At 41.0% G+C, this 19,727-nt stretch overlaps 1 protein-coding gene across 2 annotated transcripts in view; it reads left to right on the top strand.

The window, feature by feature from the left end:
• The window catches only part of GPC6 (glypican 6), a 1,071,594-nt gene extending 1,054,677 nt beyond the window's left edge, over positions 1–16,917 (top strand). For both annotated transcript variants that reach the window (XM_082434646.1, XM_082434647.1), the window contains exons 8-9: positions 8,588–8,763; positions 12,502–16,917. In XM_082434646.1, the coding sequence (XP_082290772.1) occupies positions 8,588–8,763; positions 12,502–12,704 (379 nt within the window). In that variant the 3' untranslated portion in view covers positions 12,705–16,917. The remainder of the gene's footprint in view (positions 1–8,587; positions 8,764–12,501) is intronic.
• The last annotated feature ends 2,810 nt before the right edge of the window (positions 16,918–19,727 follow it).

Here is a 19,727-nt window from a genome sequence, read left to right as displayed (position 1 = left end):
ACAAAAGGAAATATAAAAAAAGGCTTTGGGCAGGGGACTGGGGAGCGGACTACATTCCCTCAAGAAAATGAATGGGGAAGATAGATAGATAGATAAAGACCATTGAAGTTAGAGCAAAAAGAGACTGCGATGGTTCAGCCAAGTTCCTCACTGTGTCAGGAACCGAGACAGGGTAAAACATTAGTCTAAGGTTAGCCAACTAACAAGGGTGAAAGCTGAAATTTCCCAAACCCTAGAGAGTATTCTTTTCACTTTAATACCCTGACTCTAGAACAAATGACAGATAAATACTGTTCTCCCCAGGTTAGAAGAATAAATGAAACAGAGTCTTTGCTCTGCAAAAGATTTAGTGGGTCTACGTTTGGTTCATTCAGTTCATCAGCAATATTATTAAGCACTCCCTCAACCCAGGCACTGTGCAAGGCTCTGTCAATTAAGTACTATGTGATGGCAGTGGTGTCTGTCAACACATGAAAAGGCACAGTGGCTTGAGAGAAGACAGTGGATTTTGGAAATTTAAACACCCTCCTGTTGGACTGTAGGTTGGGAAAGGACCACATAGGTGGAGACACACCTGGATCAGTACTCAGGGACCAGATTTGAATTTTATCCTGAGGTCTATGGGAAGCCATTGGAGGATTTTATGTGGGCGAGGGAAATCATCAAACTTAATGCGATAAAATCATTTGCATGAATATTCCAGAATTTAACCCAGTGTATCATTAAAAAGATAACGCTGTCAAATATTTGTGACTCAAATTATATTTCCATTGAAAAATTACAATTTCAAGGGGTTTTTTTAGTTCCTTTTTATTTCTTCCACTGGAATGGAATCTTAATATTATAACTTTATTTATTTATCTATTATTTTTAGCTGCATTGGGTCTTCGCTGTGGTGTACAGGCTGCTCATTGCGGTGGCTTCTCTTGTTGCGGAGCACGGGCTCTAGGCACGTGGGCTTCAGTAGTTGTGGCACACGGGCTCAGTAGTTGTGGCTCGGGGGCTGTAGAGCGCAGGCTCAGTAGTTGTGGCGCACAGGCTTAGTTGCTCCACAGCACGTGGGATCTTCCCGGACCATGGCTCGAACCCGTGTCCCCTGCCTTGGCAGGTGGATTCCCAACCACTGCACAACCAGGGAAGCCCTATAACTTTATATTTAATAACATTGTAAGTAGATAACCAATAAAGATTTGTTGGATTAAATTTAATTGAAGTTTTCTTCTCATCCAAATATTAATTGATCAAGGAACACACAAGAGAAGTTTTCATTAAAAAAAAAAATTCCACTGAACTATTTTGCAAGTTAAAAAATCCGTTTGTAACACAGGCAACCTATTTTCTCCCTTATTTTGAAGTATGGCCTTTCAGATGATAGACCTTCTTAAATGTTTAGGAATGCTTGTAAAAAAGAAAGAAAGGTTATTCTTGTCATCCTGTGAAATAAAAGAACCAGAACCTTTATTTAAAAACAAAAAATCTATCAAGTGTTTATAGATATGGAACAGCGATGTCTATTAGCATTGATAGAGATTGTCTGGCGTTTTAAAACTCAAGGCTGTTTTAAAACAGGGATGAGGCTGCCGGTCACCCAGACGTTTCTTCCTTTCTTTGTATTTTATCCATCTGATTCCTTCAGCCAGTCTTTGCAGCCCTTTTATCCTATCTAAGTATTTGCTCAGACTTGTCTGCCATTATTCATATTTCTCCTGATTGTTTTCTGCATGCAGCTCCAGGCTCTCTACCATACTTCCTTGATTCAGAAGCATGCCTATTTCACATGCTAACATTTCTGAAATCAAAACGACTCCTACAGTGGATATGTCCCTTTACTCCAGTATGTATTATTTTCCCAAATAGGTGTTAGTAAATGAATATCACCCGTTGAAATTAATGATGACTTGAGACAAAACAGGACACACACAGATGCGGCTGTGGTAACCACAGGGTGCAAGCTGCTGTGTTGAGATGACGGTCAACGGTATGTGAGTAATCGTTCCCCCAGAACGTAAACCCACCTTCATCCCCTGCTCCCACCTTTGCCCATCTCTGGCAGGTCTCACTCTGCTTCAGTAGCGGAGCAGGTCTGGAAACAGGAGGTGAGGTAGAAGGAAAAGACTGTGCCCTCTGAGGGGAGGAAATTGTGGGCGCACCGATGACCCTGTCAGCACGTAAATCTCCATTTACAACAAGACCAGGTGGTCAGCAGAGGCCCTTCCCTGCTTCTCCTTCCCTTGCCAACCACTGGGACAATTTAAAGACCAGTGCAATAATGTCTGTGAGAATAGGTGGTAAACTCTAAAGCAGTGCTTCTCAAGTGTACAGGCTAAAATCTGGGAGATCTTGTTAAAAATGCAGAGTCTGATTCAGTAAGTCTGCGGTAGGCCTGAGACTCTGCATTTCTAACAGGCTTGCAGGAGATGCAGATGCTGCTGGTCCGGGGACCGCACTTTGAGTAGCGAGGCTCTAAGGCAGAGTTGCCAGATTTAGCACGTTAAAAACAGCAGACACCAAGTGGAACACACTTACACTGAAAAAAGGATTCATTGTTTATCTGAAATTCAGATTTCACTGGCCATCCTGTATTTTATCTGGCAGCCCTACTTTAAGTTCCTATTAATATGTAAGATGTTCCCTTTTTCAGTTCAGGTGCAAGCCTCAGGGAGCATGTTAACGATTTGTCTGTCTGGGAAGAAAACTGGCAACTGTCCAAGCTGACATTGCTGAAAGCCCACTTCCCTTCTCTGGGATGCTTAGAAGGGAAGACCCCACGAAGCCTGACTGTCCTGGGGGAGAGGGACGCTGCGTGCACCTCCTGGAAGTGAAGAAAAGTGTGGCTACAGATGGGAGGAGAGAGGCATGTTGCTGTCGACAGCTCGGCAGCCCTGAGGACTGGCTCGTGGGTCTTCTTTCCCACCCGCCCTGGAGTTTGCTGACTCCAATTCTACCAAGAAAGGATGGTTTGGGCAGCTCCTGCCAATGAGCTCAGAACCCACGTCAAAGAATTTACCTTCTGTTCACTAGCACAACCAACGAGCTGTCTGTCCTCCAAGAGTTCCAAACCATTTCATGACACGCATCTTCCAGCTGGAAAGAAAGCCACAGCAAATCATTCTTCTGTCCGTGAATCCAGGCTTTAAAACTCGCAATTCTGCTGCTGTCAACCCTCCTAAGAAGCAAGTTTGGCATTTGAGGGAGCCATGTTCACAACTTAATTTTTTAAGAATGCATTGCAATTGCATAGTGTATTATATTTGTCAAGCATTTTCATATACTTTCACTTAATATGGCAGCTTATGAAACAAATAAGGTACGAATTATCCATATAAATATAAAAATAATTATATAAGCAATATAATTCTATATACTATATATATATATACATATATATATATATACACATATATATATATATACATATATATATATATATATATATATATATAGTAGCTAAGTGACTTGCCCATGATTACACTGCTGGGTCCCAAAGAGATCTCAGGTGCCCTGGGTCAACCTCTGTGCCTTTGACCATGTCTTGGTGTCACATCTCTTTGAAGTACCTAATGCCACAGACAACTCCAGCTCAAAAGTCTTCAAGAATTTACAAATCCACTTAAAACATAAAGTCACAGTATGTTTTGAAAATTCCAGTTTGCAGTCAGGAAAAAATGGAGAGGGAAAAAGTCATATACGTTAAGAACTTTAGAAAACTGTACTTAAAACTTAGATTTTTTTTTAAACTGTGGTAAAACATACACAACATAAATTTTACCATTTCAGCCATTTTTTAAGTGTACAGTTGAGTGGCATTAAGTACATTCACATGGCTGTGCAATCATCACCACCATCCATCCACAAACATTTTTATCTTCCTTAACTAAAACTCTACACCCATTAACAATAACCCCCTACACCTCCCTCCCACCAGCCCCCGTCAACCACCATTCTACTTTCTGTCTCTATGAATTTGACTATTATTTCAAGTACCTTACATAAGTGAAATTATACAACATACATCCCTCTGTGATCGGCTTATTTCACTTAGCATAATGTCTTTAAGATTCATCGATGTCAGCATGTGTCAGAATGTCCTTCCTTTTTAAGGCTGAGTTATTATATGTATAGACCACATTTGTTTATCCATTCATCTGTCAGAAGATACTTGGGTTGCTTCCACCTTCTGGCTGTTGTAAATAATGCCGCTGTCAACATGGGTGTACAAATATCTGTTTGAGTCCTTGCTTCCAATTCTATTAGATATATACCCAGAAGTGGAATTGCTGGATCGTATGATAATTCTATTTTTATTTTTTTGAAGAACTGCCATACTGTTTTCCAAAGCGCTGTACCATTTTACATTCCCTCTAGCCATGCAGAAGAGTTCCAATTTCTCTACGGGCCATTGATTCTGAGCCCATTGATGGTAGTGCCCTGTGTCGGGAATGCCTGCTCTGCTGACCCGGTCACTCATCACTCACAGCAAGCTCCACAGAAATCTCCTCCACCAGGACTCCTTCTGGATTGAAGGCTTCTCGTTGTATCCTCACCATGCAGAAGGGGCTGGGAAGCCCTGTGCAGCCTCCTTTATAAAAGTTCTAGTCCCAATCATGAGCACAGAGCCCTCTTGATCAAATGCCTTACCTTCTAATACTATCACCTTGGACATCAGGTTTTTAATATGTAGATTTTGGGAGAACACAAACGTGCAGACCATAGCAGATGTGAAGACAAATAATTCTGCAAAACTGCTGAAGATGTAGACCCTACACATGGTCTTACAAAATAGGAGGCAACCAAAATGGGGAAGCTATGCTTAACTATTCCCAGATTCCACTCACTTTCCACACCACAGCGTGCGGTATTGGCAAACAGTGACACCCCTCCAATTTGTCCTCATTTCTGGGTTCTCCCTGCCCCGTGTAAATGTGCAGCCCGCCTCAGAACCTGGACTCTCTGTAGCAAGATTCTCCTCCCCTTCCATGTCTCCCAGACTATGATGGTGCAAAAATAGAATGCCCTCAAGCCAAAGAGCTGGTGCAAAATCTAATAAAGGGGAGAATATTATGGGCTCAAAGATGCGTCCATTCTTGCAGGATATGAGCGTTATGTAAAGAGATCAAACAAGAGAGGCAACAAATAAATGGGCTGGTGCTGAACTGGGCTTCCATTGATCCCCCAGGCTGCACTGTGGACGTCCACAGATTTGGCCTCAGGATGTACCCCTGGAGTGACAAAATGGCCATTTTCTTTTTCAACTGTGTTTTTCGGTTTAAGTTTCCATATTGTTTCTAAAGTTTCCCTTTGAATACACTAAAGGAGAAAAGGTTCTTGAGGACATGGGTGCATTGTTACTTGCTTTTATTGTAAGTAAGTAGCTGAACATCAGCAGGCACAGTTTGAGGCTGGGTTTCTTTGGCAGTCTTGTATTGTTCCTGCATGCTCAGACTCCCAAGGGTGGCATTCCCATGTAAGCTATCGCAGTCAGCTTCTGATAAATGAGTCTCGGCTAGCTGTGCCGTGCGCACAGCGGCTGAAAGAAACAAAGCCCTCCTCTGACTCAGCATAGGTACAGCGGCAGGGACCATTGTCCAGAAGGTCCAGGGGCAACACCAGAACCCATGGACACCTTTCAGCCCCTCTCCTCAGCTCCTGTGCCAGCAAAGGCTGGACTGCCCTTGTATTTTTTATTCCGATGGGCTTTACTGATTAGGTAGAGCTCACGCAGCCCGACACATATAATTGAATGTCAATGACAGTCAATCCAATATCATATTTTAGAACTTATATCAGGAAGACAATCTCAGAATCTAACAGAATTTTACTGGTATACCAGATATATTAAAAGGCAACACAAACATCACGCTTTAGTGCAAAAATAAAGAAATATAGTTCCATGACTCTTTCATTTCAATTAGGACATTTTTTAGGGCAGTAAATACTGTGAAGTTCTATGGAAAAGAATTTGCAATGCACTCTGTGTGCTTTATTATTCATTATGTAGTATACATCATGAAGTCAATTTTATTCAAGATATGGATGAAGACATGGAGCTTATTCTGGGACCTCTGATTTAAAATGGGTAAACCGGGCTTCCCTGGTGGCGCTGTGGTTAAGAATCCGCCTGCCAATGCAGGGGACACGGGTTCGAGCCCTGGTCCGGGAAGATGCCACATGCCGGGGAGCAACTAAGCCTGTGCACAACAACTACTGAGCCTGTGCTCTAGAGCCCGCAAGCCACAACTACTGAGCCCATGAGCCACCACTACTAAGCCTGCGAGCCACAACTACTGAAGCCCGCACACCTAGAGCCCATGCTCAGCAACAAGAGAAGCCACCGCAATGAGAAGCCCGTGCACCGCAAGGGAGAGTAGCCCCCGCTCTCCGAAACTAGAAAAAGCCCACGCGCAGCAACGAAGACCCAATGCAGCCAAAAATAAATAAATAAATAAATAAATAAATAAAATGGGTAAACCATGCAAGGCAGAAATAGAGACACAGATGTAGAGAACAAACATATGGACACCAAGGGGGGAAAGCGGTGGGGGGGGCGGTGGTGGTGTGATGAATTGGGAGATTGGGATTAACATATATACACTAATATGTATAAAATAGATAACTAATAAGAACCTGCTGTATAAAAAAATTCAATTCAAAATAAAATAAAATGGTAAACCCATTCATGCACAAATACATCATGCATAAGATTTCAACACCTGAAATATGGCTTAAATATAAAAGTTTCTTTGTGTGTTTCTATTTCTTCTTTTGGAGGCTGATGGATAGAACCTTTGTTTTCAGAAAATTGGAAAATAACCTGCGGGAAGGGGAAGAATTCTAAGCATAAGTATATTGTATGAGAAAATGTAAATAGGAAGGACAAAATAGAGGAAGGGAAGTTTCTTCGGCTTTCAGGCAACACTAAGAGAGGCAGTAAAAGAATGATAATGATAGCAATTAGGCAGGGCTGCTCCAGCCTATCAGATGCTTGGGCTGGATGTTCTGACTCGCCTTGAGATCCACTCTTCACCCCCCCACCTTGGTCTGTGCCCTGCAGGAGAACCTCTACAGACTGCATCATCTGGGTATCCTTTCCTGTTGGCTTCCAGTTGGGTTCAGCCAATGGGAGGCACCAGCCAGAGGTCAGAAGGAGGGACTAGAGAGGTCAGGGTATCATTCCCTCCGCTCCCTCCCTGAGGGGCCTTGGTTTGGCAGTTGCAGTGTCTTCTGGCTGCATTCCGTGGTTTCAGATCTCATGCATTCTGGTAACAGCTCCATCCCCTCTGGCCCTTCTGCTGTTGCCAGCCCCAGGGTTCTTTGCCACATTGGTTGGTTTCCTTCAACCCTGTTCACACCTTTGTAAACAGTCTCTTCTTTAAACTCTCTTTATTGCTCCTTTGAGTGTGCCATGTGTTTGTTTCTTACCAGGACACAGACAACATAGTGCCTTTGCAGGAATTAGAAAAGGATGCCCAGATGGGAATATGAAGGTTTCGTATACTATTGTCTCTACTTCGGTGCATGCTAAAATTTTCTAAAATAAAAAGATTCCCACAAAAGAGAAGAAAAGGAAAGGAAAAGGAAAGAAAACGACACCCCTTTTGGTGGATGGTGCCCTGCACGGGCACTCGGGCTGGATTTCAGCCCCAGCTCCCTCCCTCGGCAGATGACTTTGTGCAGTGCCCAAAATGCCCCACCGAACTTGGAAGCCCTACAAAAAAGTGGGCAGATCCCTAAAAACTGGAAAACATCTCAAAGAGAAAGTGAGGATTGACCTGGGTCTTTAACGATATTTAAAACTTGAATGGGAAAGTTCTTTGCCGGCAAAGATAAGATGGATCCAGGGAGAAGATTCCATAAGGCAAGGAGGGTACCTTGAAAGGAGTGTTGCAGCCTAAGAAAGTAGACAGGAGGTGGAGATGGGCTTGGATTGCTGAGCCATAAAGTGTGAATTGTAGCTTCTGATCAACCAGGCAATATGGTGCAGTGTTTGGGCACGTGGGCTCTGAAGTTAGATCCATTAGCTCTGTGACTTTGCACAGTTACTTATCCTCACTAAGTCTCAGTTTTCTATGATACAAATGGGGCTGAAATAGTACCTACCTCCTAGACTTGCTGGGAGACTGAAGTTTTTTAATGCGTGTGAAGTGTTTAGCACAGTGCCTGGCATTTAGTAAGCACCCCATAAACATTAGCTACTATCATCAAGTTTTAAACAGAAGAGTGACATGACGAAAGCAATATTTTATGAAGGTTAACCAGACAGCTTGTGCAGGTTGTGCTAGAATGGAAAGACGAGGACAAGGAAGTCCATTTGAGGCTGCTGTAGCAGTCTGAGCTCCAACGTTCCAATAAGGGGCACCAGAAATGGGAAAGAAGCCAAAGGTGCAAGAGCCTTGTGAGAAGAGTAGCAGGACTGCCACATCTCCCTCTGGGAAGATGTATGCCTTGTTTTCACCGTTTGGCCTTTTTTCCAGGAACCGAGCCCGAGTTTTGCCAACGTTTGGGCTCACTGTTAGAAACAAGGTGGCAGAACCTGGTTTCGAGGTCGCTCCTGCTTCACCCTACCCTGTCCTCCCTCTCTGCCCGGCAGATACTTGCCTGAGATCATGAACGATGGGCTGACCAACCAGATCAACAACCCCGAGGTGGACGTGGACATCACGCGGCCCGACACGTTCATCAGGCAGCAGATCATGGCTCTCCGTGTGATGACCAACAAACTGAAGAACGCGTATAACGGCAATGACGTCAACTTCCAGGACACGAGTAAGAACGCCTTTACCAGCACCTGTAACCTCCAGAGTGAAAACCATTATAGAAGATTATACCATAATTTGTCTTTTGTTTAAAGAAAGAATTTTTTTTAATTTTTATTTTATATTGGAGTATAGTTGATTAACAATGCTGTTAGTTTCAGGTGTACAGCAAAGTGATTCAGTTATACATATATCTATTCTTTTTCAAATTCTTTTCCCATATAGGTCATTAGAGTATTGGGCAGAGTTCCCTGTGCTATACAGTAGGTCCTTGTTGGTTATTCATCTTAAATATAGCAGTGTGTACATGTCAATCCCAAACTCCCTAACTATCCCTTCCCCCCCCCCCCACCCCTTCCCTCCCCGCCCCCCATAACCATAAGTTCATTCTCTAGGTCTGTGAGTCTGTTTCTATTTTGTAAATAAGTTTACTGTAATTTTTCTTTAAGAGCAGTGTGCACCTTGGCCCTTTTGTGTCATTCTTACCCCATCTGCAAAGCTGTTTATAGTCCTTGGGGCAGAGAGCTCTGCTCTGCAGAACTTAGGATACTACTAAAATCATAACTGCTCTTAAGGAATGGTTTCAGTGGCTGACATTCAGCTATACTAAAGCTAAAACTGAGTTTTGGCTGCCAGTTGATCCATTAATGATAAGGCAGCAAAGTAATGTTTTCCCCTTCTCCTTTCCCCATCAGCATTTATGTCTCTGCCTCAAACTCCCGTCCCTCCTCCCAACCACCAAGGGAAGAATATTCTCAAGATTGCTCACTCAGACAAGACTGGGAAGGAATCCCTGTTGTATCACTCAAGAACTGAGGTCTTGAACAAATTATCTCTTGAGCCTCAGGTTCTTCTTCTATAGGATGGGAAGCATTCCTGAATAAGGATCGTTGGGAGCTTCATTTGAGGCTGTGTGTAAAGGAGCTAAGATAATATCTCGTGTGCCATGGAATCAACTGCATCAGTTCTTTCTCCTTCTCCAATCATGCACATACACGACCCACTGACATTTGTATCTGAAATCTTGAGAAAAATAGTAAAATGCTGAAGTAACATTACACATGACTATTTTATTAAAGATCACAAAATATCAGAAGTGATTTGAAAGACTACTGAATGCACATCAAATGAAACTAACTATATTTGGGTTTTGTCTAAGTGGTTTCTAGATGCATAAAGGCAAGTTTTTTTTGTTTTGTTGTTTTATATATTATAAAAAAGTATATTCTCTAGAAGAATATATATATATATTCTTATGTATTTTATATATATATATATATTCTTCTAGAGAGAGTTCTCGGGAAAAGATTTCTTGGACTTAAGATGTGGAGTTGCCAGTGATTCTGTAATGTGGTCACTGAAGCAAAAGATGATGCTGTGTGCTTGAATTAATGAGATAGAAAGAACCAAGTTACAGATGGAAGACATGAAGTCATCTGAGTCTTAACCATCACTCTACTGAGTTGTCCCCTGTAGAAAATTTTTCATGCTTAATTCTCTTTTAAATAACTCAAAAATTAACTTTCTCAGTGCAGGATCATTGCCAACCCGATGGACTTGCTGTAAACTTTCTCAAGTCCTCCCATGATTTCTCTTCCTCTTTACTAAACCTCTCCTCCCCTCTTCAGAAGAGAAAATTACACGAGGTTTTAGCCTTTGCTGCTTCTCCCCTGCTCATTCCTTAGCTTCACTCCTCTCAATTTATCTTTTCTGTCTTCTCTATCTAATATAATAAAATGCTTTATTACCTAGAGAATGACTATTGGAATAAATAATTCAAGATACATAAGAATGAGTTGATGTTGGCCTTGGTTCTCTCTCCTCTCTGACCGAAAGAGGTTGTATACATGTCAATCTGCAAAGCTTAGGGACTGTCCTTGAGGAGAGAACTTGCTCCATTTCCCCTAAAAAGAAAATAAAAATCAGCAACACTTAAGACCATCACTTTGCTCTAACCCCAGCACCGAACTTGGCCTCCTACATTAGGATAGTGTCTGTCATATAAACCACTATCACATCTTATAGTCGTCATCAGCCTTATTGCTTTCGACATTTAAAAAAACCGCCCCTTAAATACCTGCATTTGTGATTCCTTTCAGAAAGAGATGGGGCCATTATTTTTCTCAACTAGATTCTCTCGTCATTATTTGCTTACCACATTTCTAATATTCTAAATCACCTTAGTAATATCTTTGTAAAGGTTATATTACTTCTTGTTCATAATACCAGTGTTTAATATAATTCCCTTAGCAACTGTGATATCTCTGAATTTAATTAATGGGCATTTTCCCCCTTGCAAGGCCACTAAAGATAAATTAGAGAAAATGTTAAGAACCTGGTATAGTGTATTCAAGTGATCTTATGTGGTATTTAGATGTCACATTTAAAAAAAAATTGCACTGAGTTGAGCCGTGCTTATTGGAGGGACATTGGAAGGTCCCTGCATTACCTGGCTTTGCTTAAGTAGCATCTAGCAGCCAAGGTGGTGCCAGTCTTTCGGAGCAGCTCAACACGGACATCAGCATTTCAGGCCAGCAGGGAGGCATTTAGGGCTATTGAATGGACTCGTTGAGCAAGGAGGGGAAATAGCACGTCCTTACCAGGTGTACTGTTTCCTAAGCCCTGCTAGGAACATTATCTCACTTATACCCTATAACAATTCAGTGAAATAGATATGATTATTCTCATTTTTACAGGTGAGCACGCAGAGCCCAGTGAGACTAATTGGCTTGCCCTAATTCATTTAAATAAAAGACAGCAGGTTAAAATCTAGGTCGTCTTTGCTGTAGGAGCCACATTTCTTCCGTCAGGCACCATCGCGCACACTGGGTTTGGTGCCCTCACACATTTTATCAGGGGCTTTTCACGTATCCTCAACAAGGTGAATGTTATCGTCAGTAGCTATGGAGTTGGGGAAACTGAAAGAAGTTGAAGAAACTGCCCAAGGCATATTTAATTATCCAATAAGTATTTATTGTGAACCTGCTATATGCCAGGGGCCATTAAAGCCAATGGGGATACAGAAATGAGCAGTATACACAACGTGTCTGCTCTCCCCCAAAAAGTATACGTTCTCATGGAGGGAACAAGAAAGTAAATAATAGAGTTGCAAATGGTGATAAGTACTTTCACATAGCTAGTAATGGATGGAGACTTAACTGGACCCAGATCTGAGATAAAGCGTTTAAGAAACATGAAGGAACCAAGCAGTCAGAAGTGGGAATAGAGAAGGCCCAGAAGGCATTTGAGGCAGGCAGGGACGATGCCAGGCTAAGACAGCACACTAAGTGGACACCTGGGCATTGGTTTTGAGCGCGGAATGGCAAACTTCTTCTGTAAAGAGCTACGTATTAAATATGTTCAGCTTGGTCAGAAATAGAGACACAGACGTCTCTATTAACACTATGTTTCAGGGACTTCCCTGGCGGTCCAGTGGTTAAGACTCTGCACTTCCACTGCACAGGGCACGGGTTCCATCCCTGGTTGGGGAACCAAGATCCCACATGCCTCGCGTTGCGGCCAAAAATAAAAAAATTAAAATGAAGCACTATGTTTCAGATGTCTATTTAGATACAGTCCACCCACGCATCACAAACCTGCCCATTAAAAACAAACCCATGGGGGTGGAGTGGGGTGGGGGACCCTTGGGTGGGGAGATGGCCCCTGCCACCTCCATGCCCAAATCTCACGTGTGCCCCACTCTTTGCTAGACTGGGTCTAACTCTCCCTTTCGATCTGTCCGCACCAGGTGATGAATCCAGCGGCTCGGGGAGCGGCAGTGGGTGCATGCATGATGTGTGTCCTACGGAGTTTGAGTTTGTCACCACAGAGGCCCCGGCAGTGGACCCTGACAGGAGAGAAGTAGACTCTTCTGCAGCCCGCCTGGAACGCTCCCTCCTCTCAGGGTCTCTCGTCTGCATCGCCCTGGCGTGGCAGAGACTGTGCAGATAATCCTGGGATTTTGGTCAGATGAAACTGCATTTTAGCTATTTGGACGGCCAACTCACTTCTTTTCTTACACTCTTGGACAATGGACCATGCCACAAACGCTTACCGTTTTCTATGAGAAGAGAGCAGTACTGCACTATGCCTCCCTTTTTGTTTTCCCAAAGAGCACCGGGTGCCAGACTGGACTGCTTCCTCTTTCCTTCAGCTATCATCTGTGGGAAACTTGTTTATTCTAGAGAATTCTTACTCAAATCTTTCGTACCAGGAGATTTTCTTACCTTCATTTGCTTTTATGCTGCAGAAGTGAAGGAATCTCACGTTGTGAGTTTTTAATTTTTTTCCCCATTTAAAAAAAATAGGAAGAAAATAATTTTCCTTGCAAAATCAGGCCAAACCCCAAGACAACTGCATTTTCAACAAAGAAGCAAACGAGAAAAATAAAAGAGCTTTAACGTTGTAAGTTCGGCATTGCCAGCCAACTCCCAGTGTGAGCTTTTCTGTGACAAATCAGGTTTACAAAATGCTTATGTGGAGAAGGTTTGAAATTTTTTTTAACGTAGTGAAAATACACTGTTGTCTTGGAGGTCTTGCACGCTAACCATACAATGCCAAGCTGATTCAGAGGTACTGATAGGAAATTTAGAATTCCATCTTTAATCTGAGAGTAAAATGTGCTACAACTCAGCACCTCTCTCTCACCCTGCCCGATTTCAATTTCAGTAATGGCACCATTTTCCTTAATTCTCTTAACGTCTGACCACTGTATCCAATTGGCACAGATTTCTCCCTTCGTCTCCAGTTACTAGTGGACACACTCATGAATTCATCCTCCTCAAGGGTCTGAAATGAAAATAATGTTCAACCATACAATTGCTTTGCTTTAGCCACAGGCTTGACGTGAATTAGATGTTTCTGCCCCATGCTCATTACCCTCCCAAAAGAAGAGTTCCTTTAATGAACCGATAAACAATTCGATCCATAAGTGAGTTTTCATTTTTAACTATTTGCTTTGTGTCAGTTGGTTTCTGCATCACAAGGGCATTCTCTTACAAAATAACTCACAACAACAACAAAAAACTCAAGACAAAAAAAATATATATATAGTATTGACATGGAGATTTCTTTCACTTTTTTAGTCTTAGTATGATCATCTATTTTTATATCTATATATATATAAATCACAGATTTTAACTTCTTAATTCCAAGCTCAGGGTTGACACACCTTTGTAACGAAAATGTTTTGTCAACCAGCTCTTCTTGTTTTGTGCTGCTCAGAGAAGGGATTCCTCAATGATCTGTGAGCACCAAGAATCAAGAAAGAGAACTTTTTACGTATCTAACCGTCCATTTATTAAGAGTTTGCCAGGGCACACCCTTCTCACATGAGCATGTTTTGTCCTGGGTGCTCCAGACTGTATCGAACGCATGGGCAGAGCCGTGGGTGTGCAGAACTTTACTGGTCATGGAAACCGTATGCGCAAGGAACGTGATTCACACAAAACCATTGCTTTCGGTACAACGCCTTCAGCCTAGGATTCCTGCTTGGCACTTGGAGAAATATCCTAATTCAAGAGGCTGATTTGGAGCCTAACTGATCCGCCAGGTGTGCCAAAGCCAGGCACTATGCTCCTCCTGACAGAGAGAAGCAAAATAAACTAACCTGGGGCTTTATGAATACCATTGGCTATCCATGTGTTTTTTGGTTTTTATGATGTATCTGGGGTTGGGAAAAGTAATGTTTCAAGACACCATAGTATGCCAGTCACATGTTAATTAACCCATTGGCAGTCATGACATATCAATGGTATTTTTCGATCTCCGTACTCATCAAAATTATAATTAGTTATTGATTTAGTCATCACATTTAGGTAGAACACATGCGGCACAATAGTATTAAGTATACTTGAGCACTTTTGCAAAACAAAGTATTTAGAAGCATCTATTGCTATTGTATGCCTAACGAAATACGGAATGTAGGATTCTGAGAGATTTTGTGGCATCTTTTCATTTAAATCTTTATGAAATTAATACAATCTAATTCAGCATTACATACTTCTAGAAAACCATTCATTTCACTGCCAAACTTTGGCTTCCTATCACCAGTTACACATAAAACATCTCTATGAAGGACCAGTCATTTATGTTGCTCATTGTGTTGTATGTTCAGAAATCAGTATTGTCTTTCTCCAGTAATTAAGGTGCAATACAAATTAAATCAATCTTGATTTTCCAAAATATTTGAGTCATAACTTGTTTTTATAGCTTTAAGTTCCAAGTCTTTCCTTTTTAAAATATATCTGCCTTGTTTTCTGTGAAGTAGATCAGAATGCCTTGTTTTCCCTGTACTTTCACCCACAAAGGGTTTTGTGCATGTATGTGAATACACATTATATTATTGAATGTGAACCCATGTTCTATAAACACTAACCACACAGACAATATATAAACGCCTGCTTCATCTGTTTCAACACCTTCGTTAACAATACTATTCACATTGGTGAGCTATAGTGATCTATATGAGCCGGGCAGAGAACTGAATCCACTGTCAGTTAATGATGCCACAGTATTAGTCACCTGCATGGATGTGGTCAAAATATTATTCAAATTGTACTTCCTGGTTTTTATCATCATCCTACTATGTCACATGGTTTTCAGACTAATTTCACATGGGAATTTTTTGTGCCCTAAGGGAATTAGTTTAATCTAGTTAACCCATTTCAGTAAGTGTTTTGGAATCTCCCCCTCCCCTCACCAAATTAATTTCTCTCGTTTTAGCGTAGTGATAGGGGAGGCAACGATGCACCATTATTTTTCCTGACCTGTCCTCATTTGCTTTGATGTCCCCTAAATTCTGTAATCACGTCATAACCTCTGTTATGAGTAGAGAGGGATGGGCTCACTGAAATCGGATGCTAGGAATCGTTGGGCGATGCTTATAACTGCAAACACTTAGCTTATTGAAGTGCCTCTATTTACATGGTCTTTAGTTATAATATGTATTTTTCTAACAGAAATACACGTCTGTAATTGGTGTATATTATACTTTGTATACCTTATAACAAAAGCTAAACAGAGGCTAAAGTCTTTAGCAGAGAAGAATAGATTGCAAATTCACGAGTTTGAGCTCCACTTCTGGTTCTGTGTTGAGGGACGGCCACGACAGCCTTCTCTCGTTTGGATGAAGGTCAAGTCGGGACTTTGATTAGAGCCATCATAGAACATTAGCACTAGCAATCTGAATCCCTTACAGTGACTTACCCAGATCAATATCTTGTGTTACCTGCTTTAGTTGTAAGGGATAGATAGATAATACTACTTTGTCTACACTGAAAAACACAACTATTCATTGATAAGCAGTAGGAATTATAAAAGTAGCGTTCTATAAATCAGACACACTGAAAATATTATTGGACGCAGAAGCCTGATATTTAATTTATATTCCCTGCTGCAGACATTAGCCTACTTTAATTCTTTAGCCATTACATACATGTTTTGGCTACACACTGAACACCAACTAAAGTCCCCAAGGAGGAATAAAACCTTAGCAATTCCTGAGTTGTGATTCTTTTACTACTTCTCTTTGCAAGGCTAATTACCAGGTGGTTTGATTAAAGGTGGAAGGGTTAGCAAATGCAAGTTTTGACTTATCCAAAACTTGCAGAAATTCAAACTCATTTTCATTTACTTACAGTCACTAACAAATCTGACTTCTAACTTTAAAAAAAAAAAAAAAAAAAAAGGGAGGGGAGGGGCACTTTAGCTTTGCCAACAGAAGAGTAAGGAGACCATAACTTACAAATTTGCAATGTGTTCCTCCTCGGTGGAGACATTAGCCAGTGTTTAGTTTTAGGCCAAGTTCTACAAAGAGGGTATTGATTTGTACGCATTCTGGAGCCTTGCTATAACACAGTTTGCTACAGCACGAGACTCAGCCTAGCATGGGGCTATTTGAGCCTCAGTGAAAGTTGAAAAGTACTGGAATCTTTGACATTGCCTTGTAATGAGGTACTTCTGTGAAAAGACACCTCAAGATGGCGTAGTAGTGAGGTCTCTGTGTGCATATGCATAACATATATGCAGGACAAATGTGTGCACCAATCAAACCTAAAATTTTATGTGACTGTCAAATGAATATTATTTGGGTTAAGATTTTTTTCATTTCTGATTTGGATAGAAAATTGCTATTAATCTTGTATTAAAATAGTTTTTAAAAATCTACCAGTGCCCTTTCTGCATTTTCTTAATTACTGTCATAGTCTAAATTTCAGAGCTTTTGAATTATTTTTGTTTGAGAACTTTTTAGAAGCTGCAATATTTTTTAAAAAAAAGAAAAGAAAAAGAACGATAGATTAAATCAGCACCACTCACCTAAGTACACTTGGCCTTTGAAATCAAGAACTTTTAGAACTTTAGACCATTTAGAGCTTTCCAAACATGTATGGAAGGTACTATACCTCTCTTCTTTTGTGTTGGTTTCTTCTCTAAAATAAATTAGTAGCTTGACTGATGTCAGTACTTTATAAATGAGGTCAAAAACTAAGATAATGTGTAAAAGGACTAACAATTTCCAAATTTAGCAAATTGCACTGCTTTTTTATTTCTGAAATTTCCATGCTCTCAGGAATGCTAAATTCTGTATAGCATGCTAAAGATTCACTTAGCAGATATTTATTAAACACCTGCTCAATGCTAAACCTTACCTAGGTGCCAGTCACGGGTTGTCAAAACCACCAGCTGGGAAGTATTCATTCTTTACTACAGTTAACCATGATTATTACAAATCCATCACTTATTTCAAAAATGCCCCTTTAAATAAAAGAACCTGTGTAAATAAAGTTATCACAAATATAACATTTAACTGTAAGCAACATTATAATTTAGCTCATATTACTACTATGTCGATTTCTATTAAGCAAAGTGATTTCTACAAAACAGTTAAAGAACTTTAGGATAATTCCATGTAAAAAGCAGACTCTAACAAATGCTATTTGGAAATAAACTGGAACCAATTTCATCGAAAGGAAAAACTTCCAAATGGGTTTTGAGAAAAAAATAATAAAACCACAGCCACTCTTATCAACAATATTTATCTTAATTCGCTCTTTGGATAAATGGACTATAGTCAAAATATACACACAAATATGAAAATTGACATTGATTTTTCAAATACTAACTTGTGAAATAGCTAGAAAGATGTAGCCACAATTCTGTCTGTTCAAACAGACATTCCCAATTTAGTGCAGATACATCTCCATTCCACAGATACATTTATTTGCTGATATAAACATGTGGCCAAACATATTTTGTCGGCTCATGAATGGAGCACACAGTGAAGCCAGGAGGAATTAGATGCCTGCCTTTGTAGCTCACTTAAGGAGCTCATGTTCTTGCACATGTTGAAATAGAAAGCAGAGCAAGAAAACGGAAATTTTACCCAGTGAGTGTTCAAGTTTGGAGAGAAGCAGAAAGAAGACAAACAAACTGGATTCAAGGCAAGCAGAAGAGTATTTACCTTGAATAAAGCCATCTGCCCTTCTATAGGAACTAATGTCTGTAGAGTTTTAAAATAAAAGAAAAAATTGGGGGCTTCCCTGGTGGCGCAGTGGTTGAGAGTCTGCCTGCCAATGCAGGGGACACGGGTTCGAGCCCTGGTCTGGGAAGATCCCACATGCCGCGGAGCAACAAGGCCCGTGAGCCACAATTACTGAGCCTGCGCGTCTGGAGCCTGTGCTCCGCAACAAGAGAGGCCGCGATAGTGAGAGGCCCGCGCACCGCGATGAAGAGTGGCCCCCGCTCGCCGCAACTAGAGAAAGCCCTCGCACAGAAACGAAGACCCAACACAGCCATAAATAAATTAATTAATTAATTAATTTCAAAAAAAATTGACTTAGGCAGTAACGGTCATGTATTCTTTTTAAAAAGAATGTGATAAGCTCTATATCACGTGCCAGACACAGTTCTGGGTACCAGAGCAAGACGTCATGAAGAACTGAGACAAAATGGGGTAGTGACTAAGGAGGAGATGCCCCTTGAGACCAGTGGTCCAGAAAAGCCTCCCCAGGTGATACTCAGGCTGTGACCTAATCATGGGAAGAAGATGCCATGTGCAGACATGGGGACAGAGATTTCCAGGCAGAGTAAAAGCAAATGTAAGGATCTACAGAAATGAGGACTAGTAAGTGAGTTGTTGGATAGTGGGAGATGGATGGAAAGTTAAACAGGGGAAGGCATGCTTAAAAACCCTGGTCTTTTACCACCTGGTGAAGCCAGAGCCCTAAAAGGACCCATCCCTACACAGCAGGCCTGCTGGTGGCACTTATTAGTATTTTAAAGCACATTTTAGCAAAGAAGTATGCTAAGATCTTTATGTATATACTTAATCTTTATAGGATCTCTATGATGTAAGAATAATAATGCTCGTTTTATACTGAATAAAATGAAACACAGTGAGATTAATTAACTTGCCGAGCCACACAGGCGAGGCCATGATAGGAACTGAGATCTGTAACAAGTAGGCAGAAAAGTGGCAGTATATAAGGATAATTTTGGTTTTTTATTACACACAGAATTGAATTTTCCAAGGGTGTTCTGAGAATTGGCAACAAGTATATGAACAGGCATTCACAGATGTTTACTTGCACAGAGGATATATATAAAAACTTTATGCCAAGATGCAGTGCCATTTAGTTGCTCTCTGTTTTCAATTTTTTTCAAAATTAAAATCCTAAGTAGACAAACGACTGATTCTGGGTTTTTTGCATAGCATTGAATTTAAAGCCATTGTGAACCAAAGTTTGATGCCTAGGACAGGAACATACGTACCAAATCTGCTTTCCTCTTGTTTGTCAAGCTGGCTTAAACATCATATTCACAGAAAGCAAATCATCCACAGAAAGCAAATCAGGCTTAGCCTGACTCTCAGGGGTTCTTCCTATACATTAGCCTTGTCTATAATTTATTGTCCGTTCAGACAGTCAAGTGGACCCAAAACATAAATCAAAACTATCCAACGAAGGGCTTCCCTGG

The sequence above is a fragment of the Balaenoptera physalus genome (genome assembly GCF_965194825.1).
Source record: "Balaenoptera physalus genome assembly, chromosome: 18".
Classification (NCBI taxonomy): domain Eukaryota; kingdom Metazoa; phylum Chordata; class Mammalia; order Artiodactyla; family Balaenopteridae; genus Balaenoptera; species Balaenoptera physalus.
The sequence above is the reverse complement of the archived record's forward strand: the minus strand, read 5'-3'. Positions and strand labels throughout refer to the sequence as shown.